This window comes from Cnephaeus nilssonii, assembly GCF_951640355.1.
Source record: "Cnephaeus nilssonii genome assembly, chromosome: 16".
NCBI lineage: Eukaryota > Metazoa > Chordata > Mammalia > Chiroptera > Vespertilionidae > Cnephaeus > Cnephaeus nilssonii.
Window position 1 is genome coordinate 62,448,606 of NC_137087.1, and position 23,222 is coordinate 62,471,827.

The window sequence follows — 23,222 nt, forward strand, 5'->3', positions numbered from 1 at the left end:
GCTTGCCCTCGTGTAGGGGGCTCTGTCTCCCTCTCCTGAAACTGCAGTTTTCTACTGGGTTGTGAGGGAGTCCTCTGTGCAGGGCGGGGGAGGGCACCTGACATCCAGCTGCTTCCAGAACCTACTTTGAGGGCTCTTCCTAGTTGTAGATGCACCTTCTTGCATATCCCCTGTGGTGTCTGACACAGGTATCAGTAGCCCCTGAGGCCTGTATGGGTAATGCAGAGACAATAGGGTATCCTTTGGGCTTCTCTCACTGTTGCTCAGTCAGCTACCACTTGTACTTCTGCTTTCCAGCTTCCAGCATTTCTCCCATCCTCTTTTTCCTAGTGTATTATGTCTTCTTCCCCTAATCCTTAGTTTTAGTGAGATTTGAGGTGAGGTTAGTGGCTACATTAAGCCTTGTCTTTATCCAGAAATCCCAGGCATAAGCTTTGTCTCAGTATACTGGATACTGTCCATAACTGGTTCATTTCTTCAGAGTTTGAGTTCATTTTTTAAATATTTATTTTGCTTTCCTAGGTGCCGAGCTTTACAATTTCAGCCATCAAAATCTCACAAGAAGGTTTTGAAAAAAATGTTGAAATTTCTGGCTAAAGGGGAAATTTCCAAAGGAAGTTGTGAGGGTAAGATGAGATGGGGTCTAAAAACTGTTGGCTTTAAAATGATGTCTCTTTCCAGGGTTCTCACTTTCCGTCAGGGAACGGGGTCCTCACCACAGTCAGGGACCACTGTTTCTATGACGACAGTTGCTCGGGAACAGCTGTTACTATTCCCTGGCCCCACATCAAGGGTGTGGGAAATGGAAGCGAGGGCGAGTCTTGCTTGATGAAAGATTGAGGGTCTTTTTCGAGATACAGTGTTCTGGAGTTTATGGAGATTGTAGCTTTCATGGTGCTTTGGCAACTCTTCTCTTACTTGATCCCAGTAATCTCCTTGCGAAGGAGTCGGGAAGGGGTATTGCTCTGGAGACCAGGTGCTCACATGCAACTTGCGTATGATTGCAGCCCCTTTGACTGTTAAGTGAGACTGACTTCAGTAAGTTACATTGCCTGAAGTTCTGTTTCTCACTTGTCTGATCAATTTTTTTTTAATGTGTGAATTTCTTAAAGATAATTAGTAACATTTAATTAACTGTGGTTACAGATACTTTGCATTTTCAGTTTTTTTACTTAAAAAACAAACAAAAAACCCTTTTCTTATAGGCAGTGCCTAAATACATATATAAGAATTGAGAAGGCACCCATTCTTCAAGCTCTTGCTTCCGTCTGCCCTAGGAAATGCCTTATCTTGGGAGCCTCCCACCCCCGTCTTAGCTTGTTAATTCATTCCCCAAGTATGCTTTGATGCCTACAATGTCCCAGTCCCTTTTTTTAGCACTGGAAAGACAGTGGCCAGCAAGACAGGTACGTTCTTTGCCCTCATGCCCTGTCCATATGGACCAGGATTCAGGACAGGTTGGAGCTGACTGGGCAGAGCTGGACAGCAAAGAGGCCAGAGGCTCAGGTCATGGAGGGTCAGGGGCAGTTGGAGCTTTGGGAGCATCAGGATGTTGGCGAGCTCTGCTTATTATTGTCCGTTCGTAATCTTACAGGTTAAATAGATTTTGTTGGTTAGTCAATACAAACTCTTCAGTGGCTGGGAATCATGTTCTGAGTTTCAAAAACTAATATTTAGATAAGCTTTGAGGATGCTGTTCATTTGTAAAGTGATGGTTGCCTGCCCTTTTTATTTTTAATATATATTTTATTGTTGGTAGTATTACAGACATCTCCCATTTACCTCCTCCCTCCCCCCCCCCCCCCACACACACACCCAGTTGCCTGTCTTTCTATGTAGCTTTTATGCTTGGTTCTTTATTTGACTTGTATAATTTTCTGAATTACTTATGTCTACAACTTAGTTAATAGGAGTGATGTACTCATTAGGGTAAAAGCTGTAATACAGAGACGCCAAAATGCAGGGACTAAACAGTGATAACAGTTGGGGTGGTGTGCCAGGCTGGCCATTTTGGGCTGCCCTCCATGTGTTCCCAAGGTCGCTCTGGTTTTTACTGATCCTGCCAGTGGTGAGGGGAAAGGATGGGAGTTCAGAGCACATATTTCCTTTAAAACAAGGGAGGCACCATTGGGCGTATCTGTTTGGTTATATTTTGTTGGTGGGAACTTGGTCCCAACTGGCAGAGGATGGCAGTGCGGTCCCTGGCTGGGCTGCCCCGGTCCTGGCTGCAGCTCTGCTGCGCGGAGGACAGGAGGGTGGATTTGTGGGCACACAGGAGCTTCTGCTACGGAGGGAAAAGGGACATTGCTCCCCTTCATGTGCCTTCACTGTGTCCGGCTGATGGGCTTTGCTGTTTTCTTATTTGTAGATGAGCCTATGGAGCCCAGCATGGAGGATGCTGTCGCCGGGGACATGGCGCTAATCAATAGATTGGATCTACAGTGTGACCTTAAAAATCTCGGCGATAACCTCAAAGAGAGCTTAGAGAGGGAAGTGAAGAAGAAAGGAAAAAGCACAAAGAAAGAGGAATCTAAGGAATTTATTCAGTCACAGGACAGAAACGAGGAGCTGGGCTCTGGGGAGCCGTCCCACGCGGTGGAAGTGCACGCCGTTCCTAAGCCAGGTACGCCTGTTGTCGCTGACATCTTGTCAGGTGCCCCTCTTTGTGCTGGGAATGCGACCGGGTCCTCGTCAGCTGGAAGTGAGAGTTACTCCTGAATCCACAAAACGGATCTGTTTTAGACAGCTTACTACCGGGTCTAGATGGACAAGTCACATCTTTTTAAAACCAATGTCTGATAACCCTGACAATAGCCTTGTTATCCCCAAACACATTTGAAAAGAGCTCCATTTCTCCTTACTACCTTAGGGCCCTCGAGGCTTCAGAACCAAACCTTTTTAGTGAGAAGATATGCTAAACATTTTTATTTTTGGTGTTAAGTGAGACAAAGTAATTTTTGGTATTATGTCCACAGTATAGACGTCATAAAATTCTTGTTTATCATTAGTTTTCTTTAGGTAATCATAATACATTTTAATTTAAAAAATTTGAGATTTTGATATTTAATTTCACTTTTAAAAAGGTAAGATTTTTTCTATATTTTCACTTATAACAATAAGTTTAAAAATTTTATTAAGCATTAAATGGGTATATAATGTGCTTGTGTGCATGAATGTGTATATAGTTCTTTCAACATTTTATAAAAATAATTTGGATGGTTTTTATGCTTCATTTCTTGAATTTGTTCTTATATTTAAGAACAAAGGATTTTTAGTACTATTTTAGTTTTTCTTTGCTACATATATAAAAGCACAGAAAACTGTATTTTTGTTGAATAGTGTGTTTTTTATGTAAGACTTCCATGGCATTTAAATTGATGTTGGTCTGAGATTTTATCCTAAAAAATGAGAATAAGCCATTAAAATATTTTGAATGATTTAGATAATTTCCTTCAACTTTTACTAGAGTGATAGGGTTAGTTCTTTTTAATTTTTTTATTATAAAAATTACTTGTGTATCAGATTAAAAAGCCATTTTGGAGAATTTCAAACAGACACATGAAGACTGACTATTTTAATGAACTTCCATGTACCCTCCCCTCATTTGAAAGAGTCACTGACTTACAGTTGATGGTCCTTAGGATTTTTGTTGTACTGATAGTATTACACATATCTCCCATTTTTGGTACTACTGTTTCTATGACGACGATTACTCGTGAACTGCTGTTACTATTGCACTGGCCCATATCAAGGATATGGGAAATGGATGCCAGGAGGAGTCTAGCTTGGTATAAGGTTGAGGGTCATTTTCAATATGTGATATCTTAAAATTGTGGGGTCCCAGATAGTTAAAATGTTTACCTTTTAAAGAGGTTTGATTAAAATTCTGATTGACTAGAGCTAACTAATGCGACTCCTCAGTTAGGTGGAGAGAGACATCCTGTCAACTGCGTCAAGGTGTTTTTCACTGAGAACCTGCCCAGCGTGCTCTGGGATCCGCACATCTTTCTACCTGGGGCTGAGCATGTCTCTGTCCCCAGCGCTCAGAAGTGTGGGCCGGAGGCAGCCATGTCCTGAGCAGAAGATACTTGATTATGTTCTCTCTACTCTCAAAGGCAGAAAGGAAGTAAACATTTTTTAAAGAGAGAGGTTTTCAACAATAAGAGCTGTCTAGAAAGTTCTGTGCCTCTTTACCTTCTCCAGCAGTTCTTGCTTCCAAGGTAGGATTTTAAGATTGACTTTCGGTTCCATACCAGGACCCTCTCAGACACCTGCCCTGAAGCTCACCTGACAGCTGGATCTCTCAGGAGTCTTTGAGACTTGAAAAAACATTTCCAGAGTCAAATGTGATTGGTCTAATATTCTGAAATTCTTTTTAGGCAAAGGGGCAGATTTGAGCAAGCCTCCATGTCGGAAAGCAAAGGAAATCCGGAAGGAGAGGAAGAGGTTAAAGCTCATGCAGCAGAGCCCGGCCGGGGGGCCTGAGGGCTTCCAGGCTCCACGGGAACCAAAGACCAAACCCAACCAGCCCAAGTCGCTGGAAGAGTTAATTTTTGAATCTTTACCAGAGGATTCGTCACATAAGTTAGAGGTACTTTGGAGAACATACAATGTTTTGTTTTGCTGTATTTGTTTTTTTGTTGAGTACCTTGTATATTTTCACTTGAGGTTATATTAATCCATTGATATGTTGTTTAAACTGGGAAATTAAAGTGGATTGGATGGAGTAGCATTTGTGTTTACTAAGTCAGCTGCTACTTGAGAGAAACTTAAGATTTAAAAAAACAGGCAGTTTGACTAAAGTTAACAAAGCAAATCCAGGTTTTTGCATGTTTTGCTGCGTAAAATCTCTGGCTTTCTGTATACTTTTATTGAAATTTAGTAGTTAAAGTGAAAAAAGCAAAAAAAAAACCCATCTACTTAAATTTCATTTTTGGCAGTTTTGGTTTAGATAGTGAAGGAGAAGAGGTCACACGCGGCGCGTCACTGTTGTCGCTGTTCTGTCCTCCTGATCTTGGTCAAGCAGCAGCATCACCTGTGCAGGCCAGCAGTTAGAGCACAACGAAGCAGTACTCAGTCGTTCTACTATAATAAACTTCTCGTTACTTTCCCCCAGCCAGATTAGCATGATAGAAATACTTTTAGAGTGTTCCTGTTATTTTTCCCAAATTGATTTACATTCCAGATTAAGTCTAGATTTTTCAGTATTCGTTTGGTATTTATACCTTGTTTTCTAAAACAATAGCCATGATGATACTGTCATGTTCTCATACATGATTAGTAATTGCTCATCCTTTGAGTTTATAGTTTAATGTCACCTAAGAACATTTCTTATCACGGAACATTTGATATTAAAAGCTAACTTTAACACAGTGTAATGTAAACCTTAGGACAATATGTTGTCAGGTGTACCTTTTAGCAGCTTTGACTCATACTTCCTGGGCCACTCTGATTTTGTTCTTGACTTTCTCCTTCCCAACTTGTAAGAAAGGAATTAACACACTACTTTAAACATTTTATGAGGAGTCATTTACCTTTTGATCATAAATAGTAAGGTATTCAGGGCACCAGGCACATCTAACCTAGCTGTTTACAGTAGGCAGCTTTTGCTTTTTAATGTAATGGCCCCCCGGACGGATAGAGACCTGCTGTCCACTGTCACGCTTTCTTCGTAGAAGAATTACTTCTCAGGGCCTACGTGACATAGGCCTTTTTATTAGATTGCTTTTGATTTTCTGTTTTACTATCTTGTTCTGCTAACCCATTTTGACTGGTTAGTAACTAATTAATATTAAAATAAATGTTAGCTATTACTGCTTGCAATTACTGTTTTTAACTCTTCCTCATTTTACATATGAGTAATCTAAGTTACACAGGTTAACTTGTATATTGAGCACGACGGTGACGTTAAGATTTGAGTGAAGGGAATCTGAGTCAGAGTCCGCATTCTTAGCCATGTTATAAAATAGGAGCACTCTGTTGTCTCTTACATTCATAAAAAAGGTGGTAAGTTTAGCATTAGCAACGGCTCATCAGTGTGTCCAAAAAATATATTCACATTTCCAGAATTTCTGGCTGACTAACCGCAGGTGAGTTGCACACAGCTAGGATGGAAGAGTGTGTGTTTGTGTTTGTACCCTGAGTGTCAGAAGTACCCTGTCGTTTACAAGAGAGCAGCTTCCATAATGGGTCATCGACTTCAGCTAGTCTTAGAATTGAGACAGCGTCCTCTGCCTTCTTAACGAGCCTGTACATTGGAGAAATAACTTTTTACATTTATTTACTAACTGGTAGATTTTTAATGTTAAACTATTACATATTTATGCATTAATGTTTGTATTGGAGCATTTGGTTCTTTTTGGGTGGGAGTAACTGTTAATGCATATTCCATGAAATAAGCACATGAATTAATGGATATTGTTTTTAACTCCTTCTGAAGGTGAGGGTGGTGAGATCATCTCCACCAAGTTCTCAGTTCAAAGCCACAATGCTGGAGTCGTACCAGGTCTATAAACGATACCAGATGGTTATTCACAACCACTCACCTGATGAACCAACTGTCAGCCAGGTCAGCAGGCCAAGCGTAATGTTCTGTGCATACGGAACTCTCCCTTCCACTCGATGTCCCTGTATGAACTCTCGGTTTACTTGTGGTGCATTTTATTTATATTCTGTTTGCAGCATATCTGCAAAGAGACAGAACTGGATTGACGGACATTCTGAAAGTGCAAATTGTGCCTAGAGCCAGTCGTGTGATTTCAAAGTGGAAAAGGAACACACAAAATGAATGATCTTTAATTAAAATCACTGTTTAGATGCATTTATCTAAAAATAATAGAGGTCTAAGTAAAAATATTTGAGAAAAATGCAAAAAACCTTTGCATTTTATGGTAGGCACACTTTGCACAACAGGTTAATACGCTCTCCCCATTTTCAAGTCACATGTAGAAGTGTTCATTCATAGCAGCTGCCTTACTCTGTTAATATCCTGCCCAGACTCAACTGAGGAGAGTTAGAAAAGTAAGATAGAGTATTTGAACAAAAGTCCTCATTGCTTATAACTACATAAATCAAATTACCCAGGAAAAATCTGGAAGAGGAAAAGGCTTACAGCACTTACCTTGTGGTGACAAAAGGAGCGGCCATGGCCATCAGCAGCCACATTGACTCCAGGGCGTGCAGAAAACTACGTAGGTGGGTCGAGGGAAACCCAAAACAGAGGAAGATCCATGTCTTGGCCTTTGTTAGTGTGAAGTTAGTGCTTCAGGTTCTATGCCGTCACCCTCCCAAGGTCACTCATTTCCTGGAGAACCCAGTGCTGAGCTTTGGAAGGGGAATTGCGGAGATCTTACTTGGCCTCACCTTCAGAAGCGCGTCATCAGGCGGCGGTGTTTCAATAGCGTTTGCTTGTATCTTCCTTGCTCTGAAGGTGAGGTTAGTACCTGTCTCCTTTGAGGACCCAGAGTTCAAGTCGTCCCTCAGCCAGTCGTTTTCTTTATATGTCAAGTATCAAATGGCCATACACCAGGATCCGCCCGAGGAGTGTGGGAAGACCGAGGTACCCTTTGTTAAACGTTTTCCTATGTGATGGGCTTGTGTGTGAAGAAGTAATAGAACTTTCTTATGCCTCTTTATCTGTTAAGTGGAGTGTAGAATACTCTCTGCTTTCAGTGTGTGATACTGAATATTATGAAAATACGTTCTACATGTCGACATTTTAAATCCTCCGGGAAAAGGATGTGTTCTTACGCGGTGTTCTGCCCGGGAACCGGAATGCAGTGTGTGTATCTGTTGTCATCAGACGTCACTGCGTGCCCGTTACCGCCAGTCTTCGTGCCCCAAATCCTGTCTGTGCCATGTTCTTCCTGCACATGCCTGTGCAAAGTTTAATCTGTAGATCAGGCACAGAGGAGATGGACAGCAGTGACTAACAGTAACGTGGTGCAGTGTAACAGTGAATGCAATAAAGTTATGTGAGCTTGGTCTTTCTGGTAACCAAGGGAGGAGCATGTATGCCTGGATACGCTGGACACGGGTGATTGGTATCCTGGGTGGGCGGAACGGCATGGCAGGAGATCTCCTCACACGCCCAGAGTGGTGTGCTGTGTTAACACCTACGAACTGTTTATTTCTGGGACTTCCCATTTGATATTTTTGGACTGCTGTTGGCAGTGGGTAACAATTCTTGGGGGTGCTGAGTAGCTCTCTGCTCCTATGGCCTGCAGCCCCTCATGCCGCTGCTCTCTGGCTCCTTTCTCTCTGAGGGACACCCTTGCTTCATGAGCAGGATCTTTTCTAGACAAGATAGTAAATTGGGGCTCACTGATAGGCAACATCAAACCTGTGAGCTACCTAGCAACCCTCTGTGTGAGGAGGTGTCACTGCTGCAGATGTTCCTACCGGGATTGAGGTTATTCCAGGCTCCCGTGCCTTCGTGGAAACTGTTTGCTACAGGAGTTCAGAGCACTTCTTGTGAGCGATGCAGATAAGGAGATCTGCACGCCTCAGGGGTGCTTGTTCAGGGGAAGGCTGTCTTACATTAGGCATATGTGGTCAGACAGTGAATGTGGTCATGAAAAGGCCAGACCTGGAGGAGAAACACAGGAGCTAATGGAATACTGGGTTGTGCATGGCTCCAGCCAGCAGGTGGCGCCCTGGCTCCAGAACAGGTCTGCGTTTTGATCCCGGTCAGCCCTGCCAGTATGGGATACAGCCCTGTGTTTACATCCTGGGAAGGAGGATAAATGCTTTCCTTCTGCCGTTGGGTACAAGGAGATTGCATTGAGGCGTTGAATATGATAATTACAGGTGACTGGTTGCTTGTGACAGATTTAATATTTTTTGGAATCTAACTTACAGATGCTTTCAGCTTCACTTCCCCTCTTAGTAGTCTTACTCTGTGTATATGAAAAGAATAGCTTACGTGTAGAAGTTACCGCTGTATCAGACTGACAGTTCCTTCAGGTATGCAGACAAACCAGTCATGTGCATAGGCATGCACTATTTTATCAATACCTAACTCATACAATGAAGGCAAGCTCTGAGCATTTTGAAATATTTTTCATATATTTTTTTAAGGCCAGGGCTAACTTAGCTGAATAAAGTAGAGGGCTTAGGCAATTATTGGTTTAATTCAATTAAAAAACTCACTTTTTATGAGCAACTTCTAAGTCAGGGTACTTTCATATTGTAATCTGTCTTAAGGTGTGTGAGACATTTACTAATAGTTAAATTACCAAAGCTTTTGAATCACTTAAATAAGTTAGAGTAGAGGCTCTATTGTATTCTTAGCATAATGTTAATTTGGGGGGAGATGCAAAAGAGTTTGTGTTAAATAGCACTGGGAACGTTTTTCCTTAAAGTTTATTTTGGTCAGTAGTTTCTAGAAACTCGTCTCAGATCATAAAGCATAGCATCATACATTAGAGACAAAGGGAACTTAGTGGTAGTGTAGATTGACTTTCCCCTATTTGGAGAATTAGGCGATTTGTCCAAGATAACATGGGGGAGCAATAGCAGAGTAGTGCCTCCAAATTTAAGTGCCTTATCCTGGGCCACATTTTACCGTGTGGCGAAGTTACAGTGGCCTAAACAACGTCTATAGAAGATCTGACGCCAGTGAGTGAGATGTTCAACATAAGCAGGTTTTCCAGGTAATTGGAACGTCTTCATTGCCAAGATTTTATGTTCTCAACTCATGTGCAGTGACAGTCCTTCACGAATGCATGGCAGTCCTCTGCCTCCTCCCAGTGCTGAGCAGGACTGACTCTGATGGTGCCCGCAGATGACTGCCTTTTTCTCTAATTGACTCTTTCAGCCTCTTTCCTTTCTCTTTTTGATGTCAGTTGTTAGTTTGTCTAGTTTTAGCGCTTTCGCTCTCTACCTTGTGGTCTCTTAACGTGTTTGTTAAGATATGTATTGAGCACATAGTGTGTGCCAGGTACTGTTGGAGAAGCCTTCGGTAGGCAGCATGTGAGTCAGCAGTCGAGATATCTGCTCTAGTGGGGCCCTTTGGGGTGGCGGGGTGGTCAGAGATTGTCATTAGCAGTTGGCATAGAGAGTGAGTAGAGATGGTGGTTGGCAGGAATGGGTTGAGGAGGAGGAGGGCAGGTGCAGGGAGCACGCTGGTGCTAGTAGTTGTCCTGGAAACGAGCACCAGGTAACGGAAGTGGAGGGGTCCTTGTGTGACGGGGTAAAAGCACCAGGGAATGCTTTTCATCAACCTTTATCAACTTTTAGTTTGAATGTCTGAAGTTCTAGAGTAGCTTGATAACTGACCTCGCATGAACGTATCCTATATAGTAAAAGCCTAATATGCAAATTGAACAGTGAACAACTGGTTGCTATGATGCATACTGACCACAAGGGGGCAGATGCTCAATGCAGGAGCTGCCCCCTGGTGGTCAGTGTGCTCCTACAGGGGGAGCACTGCTCGGCCAGAAGCCAGGCTCATGGCAGTGAGCGCAGGGGTGGTGGTGGGAGCCTCTCCCGCCTCTGAGGCAGTGCTAAGGAGCAGCGAGCAGGAGGGTGGTAAGGAGCGAGGGGTCCCTGATTGTGAGAGGGTGCAGGCCAGGCTGAGGGGACCTCCCCTACCCTCAGTGCACAAGTCTCATGCACCGGGCCTCTAGTAACATAATGTAACAACTAATATATTAATATGCACATACCTGTGTTGTTTCTCGAAAGCTGAATAATGAGAGAATGAAGTGGAATGTTTGGCATGAAATGAATGTTGATTGTTGATTAACCACCTGCATGAAGATAGGTGTGCCCAGTGCTAAATCATTTAGACGGAGTGGTATGGAGACGACACCAAACATGCTCGTTAGGTTTACAGCCTTGTACGCTTTGGGTGAGAACATGACCTGAAGGCTGAGGCCATCCAGGGTGGCAGGGTGGCAGTGTGCACTCTGTAGGCACCCTGCCTTCGCTCTCAGCTCCCACTGCTGCCTCCCGTCAGGTTCCTGTGGGAAACGTGAGTTGGTTGTAAAGATTGAATAAAGGAAGGAGCTTGGCTAACAATGATTGGCTACACGTTGGCTGCTAGGATGCAGAAGACCACCATGGGGAGGCGGCAGGTCAGGGCCACCAGCCAACATTTGCAATCAGAATTATATTTTTCTTTGGTGTTTTGTTTTTCTGTCTTATTTCAAATATTTGTTTGAATGAAAAGATTACATATGTTTAAATTTTTAATATTAAATTAGAATTAGTCCTTTCAAAGGAAAAAAGTAATATTTCAAACCATTGTGTGTAGTTCATCAGCATGTAATTTTAGTCTTTTTTATTTTATTTATTTTTTACAGAGAGGAAGGGAGAGGGATAGAGAGCCAGAAACATCGATGAGAGAGAAACACCAATCAGCTGCCTCCTGCACACCCCCCACAGGGGATATGCTCGCAACCAAGGTACATGCCCTTGACTGGAATCAAACCTGGGACTCTTCAGTCTGCAGGCCGACGCTCTATTCACTGAGCCAAACCAGTCAGGGCTGTAATTTTAGTCTTTAAGTTACTTTTATATCACATAAAACCTATAAAAGGTATCATTCGGGGAAGATTTATATGTGTATTTTTCAACGGCTTTATTTGGAGCTGGAGACAAAGGAACTGAGGATGTTTCTGGATTTGTGCTCTGGTGATGGCGGTTCTTGCTTTTGAAGAAATCACTAGGTCAGATTCCCATAACCTGTAGCTATTACACCAACTTGTGAAAATACTCTGCTAGAGTCAGAAGAAAGGCACGGTGCCCGGCAGAGTGCCTGGGACGGTGCCTGAAGAGGGGCTCAGGAACTCGTGGGGAGGACCCACCGCTGAGTTGACGGTTCCTAAGAAGCAGCTGGAGAGAAGTCGCAGCCAACGGAAAACTACTCAGAAAGAAAACTGTGTTCTTGAAACGTGGGACATGAAGCAAAAGGAACATTCAAAGGAAGTCAGAAGCTCTTGACGTTGTTTTTCTATAAGTGAAAGCTGCTTTAATTTCCTGAGTGTTGAGAAATCCACCTCCAACGAGTGAGCACCGTTTAGTGCGTGCAAAGCTCACGTGATAGGAATCACCTTGTCGCGAGCGCCTTGGGTCGTGAGCTCCTGTAATTTAGGTCTGCTTTTCCCATTAAATCTGAGGACCTCGTGCTTTATGGCCTCCTCCGAAGGACTTGACAAGTGAACAGTGCTGCCTGTTGATGGCTAGTCCAAACAAGGAGAGCTTGTGGTTTGCTGTGGTAATTCATTTAACACGCCAGATAATTTTAGGGAGCTGCTTGCATGATGAAAAAGCAGTCGATTTTCTTCCAGTTGGTAGTTAAACAAGAATATGTATTAACATACATGATTATTTACCCCGAGCTTAATTCTGTCTTTAAGAATGTGTAAAAATAGGAATATATTTGTGTAGGTCTATAAATATAAGCTGTAGGTATATATGTGTATATAAACATATTTACACACACATATGTAAAAGCTTTTCTGTGACACTTTAGAAATAGTTCAAAATTTTATTTTTAAAATGGCTCCCATATTTCTTTCCCCTTGGCTATGGATGAGTGTGATTCTTCTATTCAACCAATTGTGTAAACATTTAATTCCTAGCATGTTTCGTCAGTATGGTAGGTTTTGGGGACACATAGATAAGACATCATCCTTTGCACATTTTAGCTAACGAATGTTAAAATACTTTTTAAAAGTTCTTTTCATAGGTTTGCATTCATATTAAAAATGATAAAATACTACTAATAATATTAACAGCTATTGGCAATACCTGGACCTGTTGTGCTGTGGAGATGTGTGGTCTTGCTTGGAGCTAGTCTGACCAAGTGTGTAAGCGGTACCTATAAGTGTGCAGTCAGTCTGTCTCATGTTGGGCTACTGTAAAAAGGACCCAAAACAACAAAGCTTGCACTTTAAATTTCAGTAGAATGACTTGTTTCATATCAGCATTATGAGAATTTAAAATTTTGTTATACCTTGCACTTTCAGAAAGTTCTCTTAACAGTTAATATAATCGAATTGCATATTGATACAATTTAAGAAAACATTCTTTTGTCTCTGTATTTTGGTATTCCCTGGCATCGAGAGCCTGTAGGATATTAGTTAATTACGTGGCTTTGGTGTGTACTAGTAATATTTCAGCAATATTTATTTGAGTATTTGGGGGAGGAAGTGTCTGATACAGGTTTTTTAAAATTTTATTTTAAATTTATTTTTGTCTTTATTGTTGAAAGTATTACAGATGCCCCCTTTTTTTCACCATTGACCCTTTCTAGCCCGCCCCTGCCTTCACCACATGATACAGTTTTTTAAACTTTATTATGGAAACTTGAAACATTCGCACAGTAGAGAGATTCGTATAATGAATTCTCAAGTACTCATCTCCTGTCCTCACTAGTATAATATAATGACCAGTCTTGTTTTGTCTACACACTCACCCCATTACTTCCCTCCTGACCCGTCAGTGATTTTTAAGAAAATCCCAGACATCATGTAATTTCATTGTGCAACATTTCTGTGTGTATCTCTAAGAGAAAATAAAATCATTTGTGTTCCCTGTGAGTGCTGGCTATGGGGGGGTCCAGCAGGGCTTGGGAGCAGGCCTAACTCACTGTGCACGTAGTTAATTTGCATTTAGAAAGATCAAGAGTTTATGCTACTTGGGTATTTCATCATTATTGTAACTCAAGGGGTTTGAAATGTTGATTTTGTAAGGACATCTAAGAAAACATGAATTACCATTATGAATATGTATGAGGTAGGTGGAGTCCTGGGCTCAGAGCAAACCTGCACTTTGCTTTGTCATTTGTGCATGACAGCCTCCCCCAAAATTTATGCGTCGTTGTTTAAATGCTGGGAGGCAGCATTCTTAGTTTCAGGTGAGATTCTGTAAGCTTCTGTGCGCGTCAGAAAAGAGCAGAGAGGAAAGATATGCGTGTGGCTGGGGGAGGAGCGCTGAACAGGGTAACTGTCACCGAGTGGAGCCGTACCTGCCCTCTGTCACTTGGGCTCACCCAGCCTGTTTTGGGGACGGGATATAGTTGTACTGATGTCAGAGAGGAAGGGAGAGGGAAAGAGATAGAAACATCAGTGATGAGAGTCATTGATCGGCTGCCTCCTGCTCGCCCCCTACTGGAGATCGAGCCCACAACCCAGGCATGTGCCCTTGACCGGAATTGAACCGGGAACCGTTCAGTCCGCAAGCCAGTGCTCTATCCACTGAGCAAAACTGGTGGGGGTGGAGGGGAGCTTTTATTTATTAGCTTGAGATATCATTCACATACTACAGATTTCACCCCTAAGGTGTACAATCAATGATTTTACCACCATCATCTAATTTTAAAACATTTTCATTACCCATTAGCAGACCCCCCTCCCCAGGCAACCCTCATCCGCTTTCTGTCTCTAGAGATTTCCTATTATGAATATTTCATGTAAATGGGACTATTATAAAATGTTGGATTGCTTTTTGCCTCTCCTAAACCCAGAGCTTCTGGGATTCAATCAAATCCAACCTCCTCTTTTGCTCTGGACTTTATTTCTCTCTTCTCCCTTCCTCCTGATTTAGACCTTGTCCTTTGCCTGGCGTTTACTTGACTTGGGTCAGGCAGACGCTGGCTCTTCCCTTCGAGCGGGCGCTTTCTTATACAGCGTTGTGAAGTGAAACTTTGAAGAAATACTTTAGGACTGACTTGTTTTTATACAGATTCTTTAAAAAAGTTTTACTTAATGTAATTCAAGTAGTCAGATGCCCACTGTGGGCCACACTGACCTTCGCTGTGCTCTGGATGGCTATGCTATGTATGAGGCCTTGATGTTATACGTAGATGTTGGGGTTACTTGAAGTGCTCTTGATGAAAATGTGTGTAATAAGTTTTCCTTTTCTGTTCTCTTTTGCTGCTCATTTACTGGATGAACCTGATTCTATTCAAATGTGACTGCAGTTCACAGGATTCCTTTGCACCTCACCGTTGGAGGTAAGTTTACACCGACCTGAGCACTAGCATCGCCGATGGACATCTTGTGTGGGGCACGGATCACTTACTTGATCCTTTTGTTGTGACACATTCATTCTTCAGTAACAGAAACGAGATGAATGCAGACTTTCTTGATAAGAATTTCGATAACTTACAGAGCTATTCACCTTCATAACAGGCCATTGCTTCTTTTTAAGTACATCATCTACTTTAATAAGCAGAGTGAAATCAATCCTTCGTTGTAAAGAACAGTATTGTATCTCTCGCTCCCGTAACTTTTAACATCAGCCTTATTTTCTCTGAACTGCGGAGGTGTTAACGAGCTGGAGAAGCCTAGGCAGAGGCTGACATCAGGGACGCTTCATTTGGTTAGAGCTTTAGAAAATCTGTGGGTTGATTAGGGAAGAGCAAAGGACTTCCTGTGACTGAGGACTCACCTGTGACTGAGCTGTTCTTGTCCTTAGGCCCTACTCTAGGTGCCTCGTTCACATTCTCGTTTAGTCCTCACGGCGGTTCTGCAGATGAGAACTGAGAAGCTAGTGATAAAATGGTGAGATAAAGAAAAAATTTAGCTATTCAGGGAACCAAGGAGTCATTGTGAGCTGCAGCTGATACGGAATAACTTGCAGGAGATGCGTGAGACTGGGAAAAAAATAGAAAGGGAGGTGGCTGAGAGTGTAGAGACGCTTGGATTTAGAGCCGTTGTGGGTTCGAAGTCATGCCTTCACTTCCTGGCCACCTGGCCAACCCCAGCGTCTCGGGCCGCTCCAGGCCAGCGAGAAGAGCCTGCTTTCCTTGCTTCCTGGCTCAGTCTCGGTGTCGTGCACAGGAGCACCGAGGAAAGAGTTGGTGGGGCTGAGGCTGAGAGGAGCAGGTGTCACCCATATTCTGGCAGCTAGAAGCTCAGCAGGTTTCACGTTTGTATCCCAGTGTGGGCGATACTCTGACTCCCCAGCTGGGTTGTAGCCCCTCAGCCTCGGGATCTGTCGTCTTCGTCTCCGGGTTCCTAGGTGCAGGTGGGACGTGGAGCGCACCAGCCGCACACCTGGAGCTGCACCAAGCACGCGTGCTTTCAGTGCCTCTCGCCCATGGTGACACGGCTTCAGGGTGGAAGCTGTCATCTTTGGTGAAAACAAGGGAAAGGATCAAGATTGAAGCTCAGTGACGATTTCTGTCATTTTCTGTGTGATTTGCTTTTTCCACTTAATGATTGGAGATGTACTTTGCCTTAGCTAAAGTGATCTATTTCTGACTGGACCTATGGACATGAGGGAGGGGGAAAAATAAAAATTTAACATGGCCAACGTGCTCTTTTTTTCCTTAACGTATTTGGGAAGTGGTTGAGGGCTTTCTGTTGATATTGTTTTAGCCTGGAATTTCCCAGGGGCTACCTGATGACAAGTTATTGGCTGCTACCTCCCCCCCTCCCTCAGTCTCCAGCTCCCCCCCCTCCCAGTCTCCAGCTTCTCCTCAGTCTCCAGCTTCCCCCCCATCTCCATCTCCCCTCAGTCTTCAACTCCCCCCAGTCTCCAGCTCCTCTTAGTCTCCAGTCATTGAGCTCAGGACTCGGCTCCTTGGCCCTGCAGAGCCTGAGAGCCCAAGCAAAGCTAAGGCAGGAGAAAGTTGGGAGTCTCTAAATGTTCGATTTTGCCATTAAGCTTATGGTTTAGCTGTAGAAGAGACACCTTGCCTAATCTATATATATAAAAGCCTAGGGTGCTAAGTGTCCGACTGTTCGACCAGTTGCTATGATGCGCACTGACCATCAGGGGGCAGATGCTCCAACCAGTAGGTTAGCTTGCTGCTGGAGTCTGGCTGATGGGGACTGGGCAAGATGGGCCAGACACATCCTGGAGCCATCCTGTGGTCCCTCCCCAGCCCCAGTCATGCACCGATGGGGTCCCTTGGCCTGGCCTATGCCCTCCTGCAATCTTGGGGGATGTCAGAGAGCCGGTTTCGGCCCGATCCCTGCAGGCCAGGCCAAGAGACCCTAGTTTTGAATAAAAGAAAAATAATTCTGGTAGAAACTGAAATACATGAGACTTGCAGTTGGTGGAAATGAAGGAGACTAAATTTCACTTTGTCCACAAAAGCTGCTCTGAATGAACCATGTCCCTTTGTTGCAAGTCCTAAACAGTTACCTGCCACGTGAGCTGATGAGATTGTCTGGGTAGTAACTCCATCAGTAATGGGATCCGCTGCCGCTTGAGTGGAGCCATGTGTGGAGCTTCGTTACTTCCCTCTGTGGGGCTGACCCTTCACGTTCCTGTGAGCTGAGGACTAATAGAGCTCATTACGCTTTATGGGAAAAGAGCTTTTATCACCTCGTCAAGTCAGGCAACATATTTCCATTCTAGTCCCAGTTTTGTGTGGCTCTGTGGCTGCCGATGTGCGCTCCCTGCTAGGTTTACACCGGGCCTCTCCCTTACAGACGTTTTTATTGACGTTTCTAAATCTGAATTACATTTTGTGTGGCACCACCTACAGATGTCTTCAATTAAGTGTAAGTAAGTAAAGGGATTATATATCAGAGGCCGAGAGATTCTTGAAATTCTCCTCTGAGCCAAGCCCTGCCAGCCGGTGCGGTAGGGGCAGTCTCAGCACCATTCTGGAGGTGACAGCCACAGAGGGGCCTCTGGAAGGAACTGAACTGTGTGTGACTGCCGGCTCTGGGGCTTCTCTTCAGAGGGGTCCTTCCAGCCCTTCATTTCAGATCAATTAAAGTCTTCAGTTGCAGTTACTATAACTTAAAAGAAGTTGGCACCGACTGTGTGGGTACTGTGCTAAGCTCTCTGCTTCCCTTGTTTCAGTTCTCACAACGTGTCTATGAGGTAGATATTCCCCATTTGCTTATGAAGCACATTGAGCCTGGAGAGGTAGGTGAGGTAAGGTCAGTATCACAGCTGCTTGTGTGAGCGGGCAGCAGCGGCAGGCAGGAGTGCATGATGACACTGCTCTGAGACTCGTGGCACAGGAGGTGATGTCACTTATTGGAAGGAAGACAGTGATGAGTTGGAGACGGATTCTGTAAACGCTAGAGCAAGCTTTCCCAGCCTCAGCACTGTGGGCGGGTCGGTTCCGTCTTTGTTGTGGGTGCTCTCCTGAGCAACACTCCTGTCTCCTACCCACACCGATGCCAGGAGCACCCTCCGTCTGAGCTGGAACCAAATGTCCTGGCCCGGGGGCGGGGGGGGGGGCGGAAGGGGAGGGCAGAGGGAACCACTGCCCTAGAGCAAGCAGCCTTAGAAAAAGAAAAAGGAGATACAGTTCACAATCCAGTAGTGAAGACAGCAACGAGAACACATTTCCAGTCTCTCAGAGGGTCTGGGAAAAGAAGGAAAGCTGAACAGAGAACAGGTGAGACAGCTAGAAAACAAATAGCAAGATGGCCCGCTTGAATCCACTGCTATTGATTTTATATTAAACTAGAGGCCCGGTGCATGAAATTCATGCAGGGCGTGGGGGTCCCCTCAGCCCAGCCTGCACCCTCTCCAGTCCGGGACCCCTTGGGGGATGTCCGACTGCTGGGAAGGGGCCTAAACTGGCAGTTGCACATCCCTCTCACAATCCTGGACCACTGGCTCCTAATTGCTCACCTGCCTGCCTGGTTGCCCCTAACTGCCCCCTCCCTGCTGGCCTGATTGCCCCTAACTGCCTATCTCTGCTGGCCTGGTCACCTCTTACTGTCCCCCTCTGCCAGCCTGGTCGCCCCCAACTGGTCCCCCCCCCACCCCCGCCTGCCTGGTCGCCCCACACAGCCAGCCTGTTCAGTCATTTGGTTGTCCCTCGCTAACCCCCTTGCTGGTCTGGTCATAGGCAGCCATCTTGTGAGGACGTGTGGGTCAATTTGCATATTACCTATTTATTATATAGGATATAAACAGTCTAAACCAAAGCTCGGCTGTGTGGAAATGTTCTCCATCTGCACTGTCTCAAACATGTATGTCGCTAGTGGTCATACATAGCTACTGAGCTTGTTAGGAACCGAATTTTAAATTTTCTTAAATGTTAGTTAACTTATGTAGCTGTGTGTGGCCAGACCTGCATTGAAAGACACCCAGTAATTTTTCATATGATGGGGATCGTATTTTCCATTTTACAGTGTTGTATTCTTACTTAACTTGGAGAAATGTTCATGTTACTAAAAAGTCTTGGTAAGAATAGTTTTTAATTATTACATAACAGTTGCTCATATGAATGTACTATAATTAGCTTCTTTATTTTACAGTTTTGTTTAATTTGGTTCTTTAGTGTACTGATTGCCAGAAAATTAGGAATTGGTTGCATTTGATTTTTAAATCACTTTTACAAAACTTGTTAACCCTGAGTGTTGGTGTTTGCAGTTTCCAAATTAAACTTATTTTTTAAATTTCTTACTATAGACTACTTCAAATTTTCAAGTTTAGTTTTTCTTTTTCTTAAATAATGTAGATTTTGATGCCATGGTCGTTTAGCACACCTTTGGGTTTCTATTTTTAAAACGCATCCAAATTTTAGCATATACAGTATTTCATGAAACTAGTAACAAAAGGCAAAACAGGGACTAAGTTCTTGTAAAACAATGCTGACTTTTAATCGTGCTGAAAAAGAGGACCTTTGGGGCCTCCACAAACTGTTGTTTAAAGAAGTTCAGGGCACCAGGTGTCTGATCGCGGCTTGAACAGCTGTGTTTGGGGAGGCCTTTCGGTGCCGCAGAAGGAAGGGGAGGGCACAGGCTCTGCTCCTAAAGCCCCTGAAGACGTTCCCTGTTCCGTCTTTCACACACACACACACACACACACACACACACACACACCCCGCACAGTGTCACCTCAGTGCTTGGCGGGTGACTCCCCCTTTGAGTCTGAAGTGTGTGTTTTAAGCATAACTGAGGGACGTGGCGGCAGATGGGTCAGGAGACAGGTGCACTTCATCAGAGGGAATAGACACTCATTTGGGGAGCGGTTGGGCTAGAAGCCTGAAGTGGCCTATTACATTGGTGGCACTCGGCACAGCGCCCTGGGCGTGTGCTGCCGGCTCATTAATCACAGCCCCTGCCATCTCCCGGGTTTGAGGCGGGTTTCCTTTTGTGTAGCTGGTGCTGAGCTTCATTGTACTTTTCCTGTTGTCAGCTAAATCCTTGAAATGAGGAACTTTTGAGAAATAACTTGGCTTATTCTTTCACACATCCAAATCTGTATAAACTGCAGGCATGAGAAAGATAAACTATTAAATAATTGCTATCACATCACTGACTTATGTATGAGGAGATTAAAGCTAACTGCTGTTATTAGTTTAAATAACTTTGCTGTTAAATGAATGAGCCACTGGTGTAACTTCATAGACATAACCTTTTAGGATGTGCCATTCAGACCCTTAAACCAAAAGCTAAAACTGACCCAATCTGCAGGATGCTTTTGTTTGTACATTGTCGTTTGTTTCTTACAACTACCTTTGAGCGTGATGATTCCTATTTTTAAAATGTAGAAACAGACTTTTAAAATAAGTTAAATTATTGTCTGGGATCTGTCTATAACTCCATGGTTTCGTGATTGTATTGCTTGATTGACTCCTCCTGGATTTCAGGTTTCCTCATCTGTGATGGGACGGGGGTCAGAGTAGGTCGCTCTGTGGCTTCCTTTTCCTAAGGAATTGGAAGGCAGCCCGCGTCTACAGGAAGTGCTTTGAGAGAGGGCAGTGATGCCTGTGGTAGGGCAAGCTGCTCATTCAAAGTAGTGAAACGAAATGGAAGCAGGTTATTAAAAGCGGGAATGAGAAAAATAATGGTTATTGGAAACTGAGAAGGTAATTGCAATTTTAAAAACTATTTCAAGCTGGTACACAAATTTGTCTAATTAGCTCTTTTTGTTTGTTTTGTTAATCCTCACCTGAGGATATTTTGACTTTTTTTCTTTTTTGAAAGAGTGGAAGGGAGGGGGAGAGACAGAAGCACCGATGTGAGAGAGACACATTGATTGATTGCCTCCTGCAAGTGCCAAACGAGGGTGAGCCTGCAACCGAGGTACAGGTGTGTGCCCTTGACCAGAATCAAACCCGGGACATTTCGGTCTGCAGGCCAGCGCTCTGTCCACTGAGTCAAACTGGTTACGGCCTCATTAGCGTTTGACTTGGCGGTTTCTGACAATTACAGCTCCCCCCTTTCCATCTCCGGTCACTGCCGGGCTGCTCTCCGGTGCGGTCATTTCTCACGACAGGGAGCTGCGTTCCTGTGGGCCTCAGGGCGCACCTCTGAGAGACAGTTCTTGTAAAATGCCAGAACATCAGGAATTTGTTTCTTTCTTACGGCACAGTGGGAGTATTCTAGCTTCGGAAACAGCTTGTTAGACTTCAGCCTTTCAGCTGTTGGTGTTAGTTCAGGTGGTGCAGCTGAAACAGGTTCGTTCACCTGTCCTCTTGAAACTGCGAGGGAGGTAAGAGTCACTGTTAAGAGCAAAGCTTGATGTGGCAGTGAGTGCTGAAACCAGGGTTGACATAATTCATCATAGTTGGTGGAAGCTCTTAAAAGTTTAAGATGTGTTTATTGCCCAAGCAGCACGTTAACTACAGCAGTGGAAGTTATAGAAATCACGGACACTGCTAGCACCTCAGTGCATCCTCGTGTTGGTTGTGGTTGACCTTGATCACCTGTGCAGGTACTTTCCCCTTTCCGTCAGACGGTGCTCTTTGGAAGGAAGTGGCTCTGTGCAGCCCACACTTAAGTAGGGAGTTATGCTCCCCTGCCTTTAGGTTTTCATTGATTTTTAGAGAGAGGGGAAAGGAGAGGGATAGAGAGAGAGAAACATCGCTGAGAGAGAATCATCGATCAGCTGCCTCCTTCACACGTGGGCATGTGCCCCGGCCGGTACTCAAACAGGTGACCTCTTGGTTCCTGGGTCAGTGCTCAACCACTGAGCCACACTGGCTGGGCAATACGACTTTATTTTAGTATTTCAGCTTGGGCCTTTGGAGCTCTCTCACTTGCCCCCCCGGCCCCTTTGATATGCCTCCATTAATCGAGTTTGTTTTTCTTTTTTTGAGTCCTTCCTTGCTTTTGGCACTACAAGATACTTTAGGCTCATCTTGTACATTTCCTTCCTCAGTCCTGGAATCAGGCCTTCCTCCAAAGAGAAATGGTTCCTTTTATTGCAGAATGGAGAAACCGAGATAGGTGCTAGGTGTGCTTGTCACTACTGGGGTGTCATTTCTCTTAGGCCTTATCTCACAGAACAAGTACATACATGTGTGTATGCTCACCCTTCCATGTACATATCGGTGACAAACTGCTCATGTGTGTGTGTGTCTGTTTTCACAGCCAGAGAATCCCCCGAATGGACCCGACTGTGGCTATGGCTCCTTTCACCAGCAGTACTGGCTGGACGGGAAGATCATCGCGGTGGGGGTGATTGACATCCTTCCCTCCTGTGTGTCGTCTGTGTATTTGTACTATGATCCTGATTATTCGTTTCTGTCCTTGGGTGTCTACTCGGCACTACGGTAAGATTGACAGTTGTTAGGGTCATATAGAACTTCCAGTAATTCCTCATTTGATTATGTTTCATCACAGAACAGTAGAAATCCTATTGTGATAGTACATGTAATTTGTTGCTACAGTTGTCTCTTATACTAGTATGTTGGTATTTAGAAACACCACTTTTAGGCTGAGGCCAGTGTCTGATGGTAATTCCCAAGCTTTTGAAGGTCTCCATCCAGCTGCTCTAGTGCATGAGAAGTCATTGTATTTGTGGGATGCTTTTGTTGTTTAGTTTATGCATTTATTTAAGCTCCCCTGTCAGAATCACTTAATGTTCCTTAAATGTGGTATTATTTATTTATTTTTCTTGTCATCAGTGTTGTATATATTGTTTTTATAAAGGCTAAGTGAATCTGGCACAAATGAATTGAAATATGCAGTTATGTAAAATAGATAGATTAGGCCCAAGATTCCTAGACTCGGCTTGACGTAGGCCCCTCATCGGACAATGACTTCCCTTGTATGTCAGCTGCAAATACGTGCAGCACAGCACACATACCTTCGGTGCATTATCCTAAGGTAAAGAGATCGGGGCCTTATTCCATGAAAATACTTGTTTCGTTTTTATTCTTGCTTGTACCTGTATGTAACGGGGGTGGGGAGGGGGATTGAGAATAGCTTTTCTGTTTGGGAGCTCAAGCCTCTTTTTGTCCCTCGGTATCATTGTGTCATTTTTTTTCCTTTACTTTCCCAGTTCCTCTGTCTGATGGTCACATTTTTACATCATGGTAAAATGTACTTTGCGATTAT

At 44.0% G+C, this 23,222-nt stretch overlaps 1 protein-coding gene across 7 annotated transcripts in view; it reads left to right on the plus strand.

Moving 5' to 3' along the window:
- ATE1 (arginyltransferase 1) overlaps positions 1-23,222 on the plus strand; it is a 53,938-nt gene that overhangs the window by 7,475 nt on the left and 23,241 nt on the right. For 3 of the 7 annotated variants that reach the window (XM_079793618.1, XM_079793620.1, XM_079793616.1), the window contains exons 4-9: positions 523-626; positions 2,369-2,623; positions 4,380-4,591; positions 6,440-6,568; positions 14,930-14,962; positions 22,254-22,435. In XM_079793618.1, the coding sequence (XP_079649744.1) occupies positions 523-626; positions 2,369-2,623; positions 4,380-4,591; positions 6,440-6,568; positions 14,930-14,962; positions 22,254-22,435 (915 nt within the window). Of the gene's footprint in view, positions 1-522; positions 627-2,368; positions 2,624-4,379; positions 4,592-6,439; positions 6,569-7,429; positions 7,559-14,929; positions 14,963-22,253; positions 22,436-23,222 lie in introns of all 7 variants that reach the window. The other 4 variants (XM_079793622.1, XM_079793621.1, XM_079793619.1 and 1 more) reach the window with 2 other exon arrangements.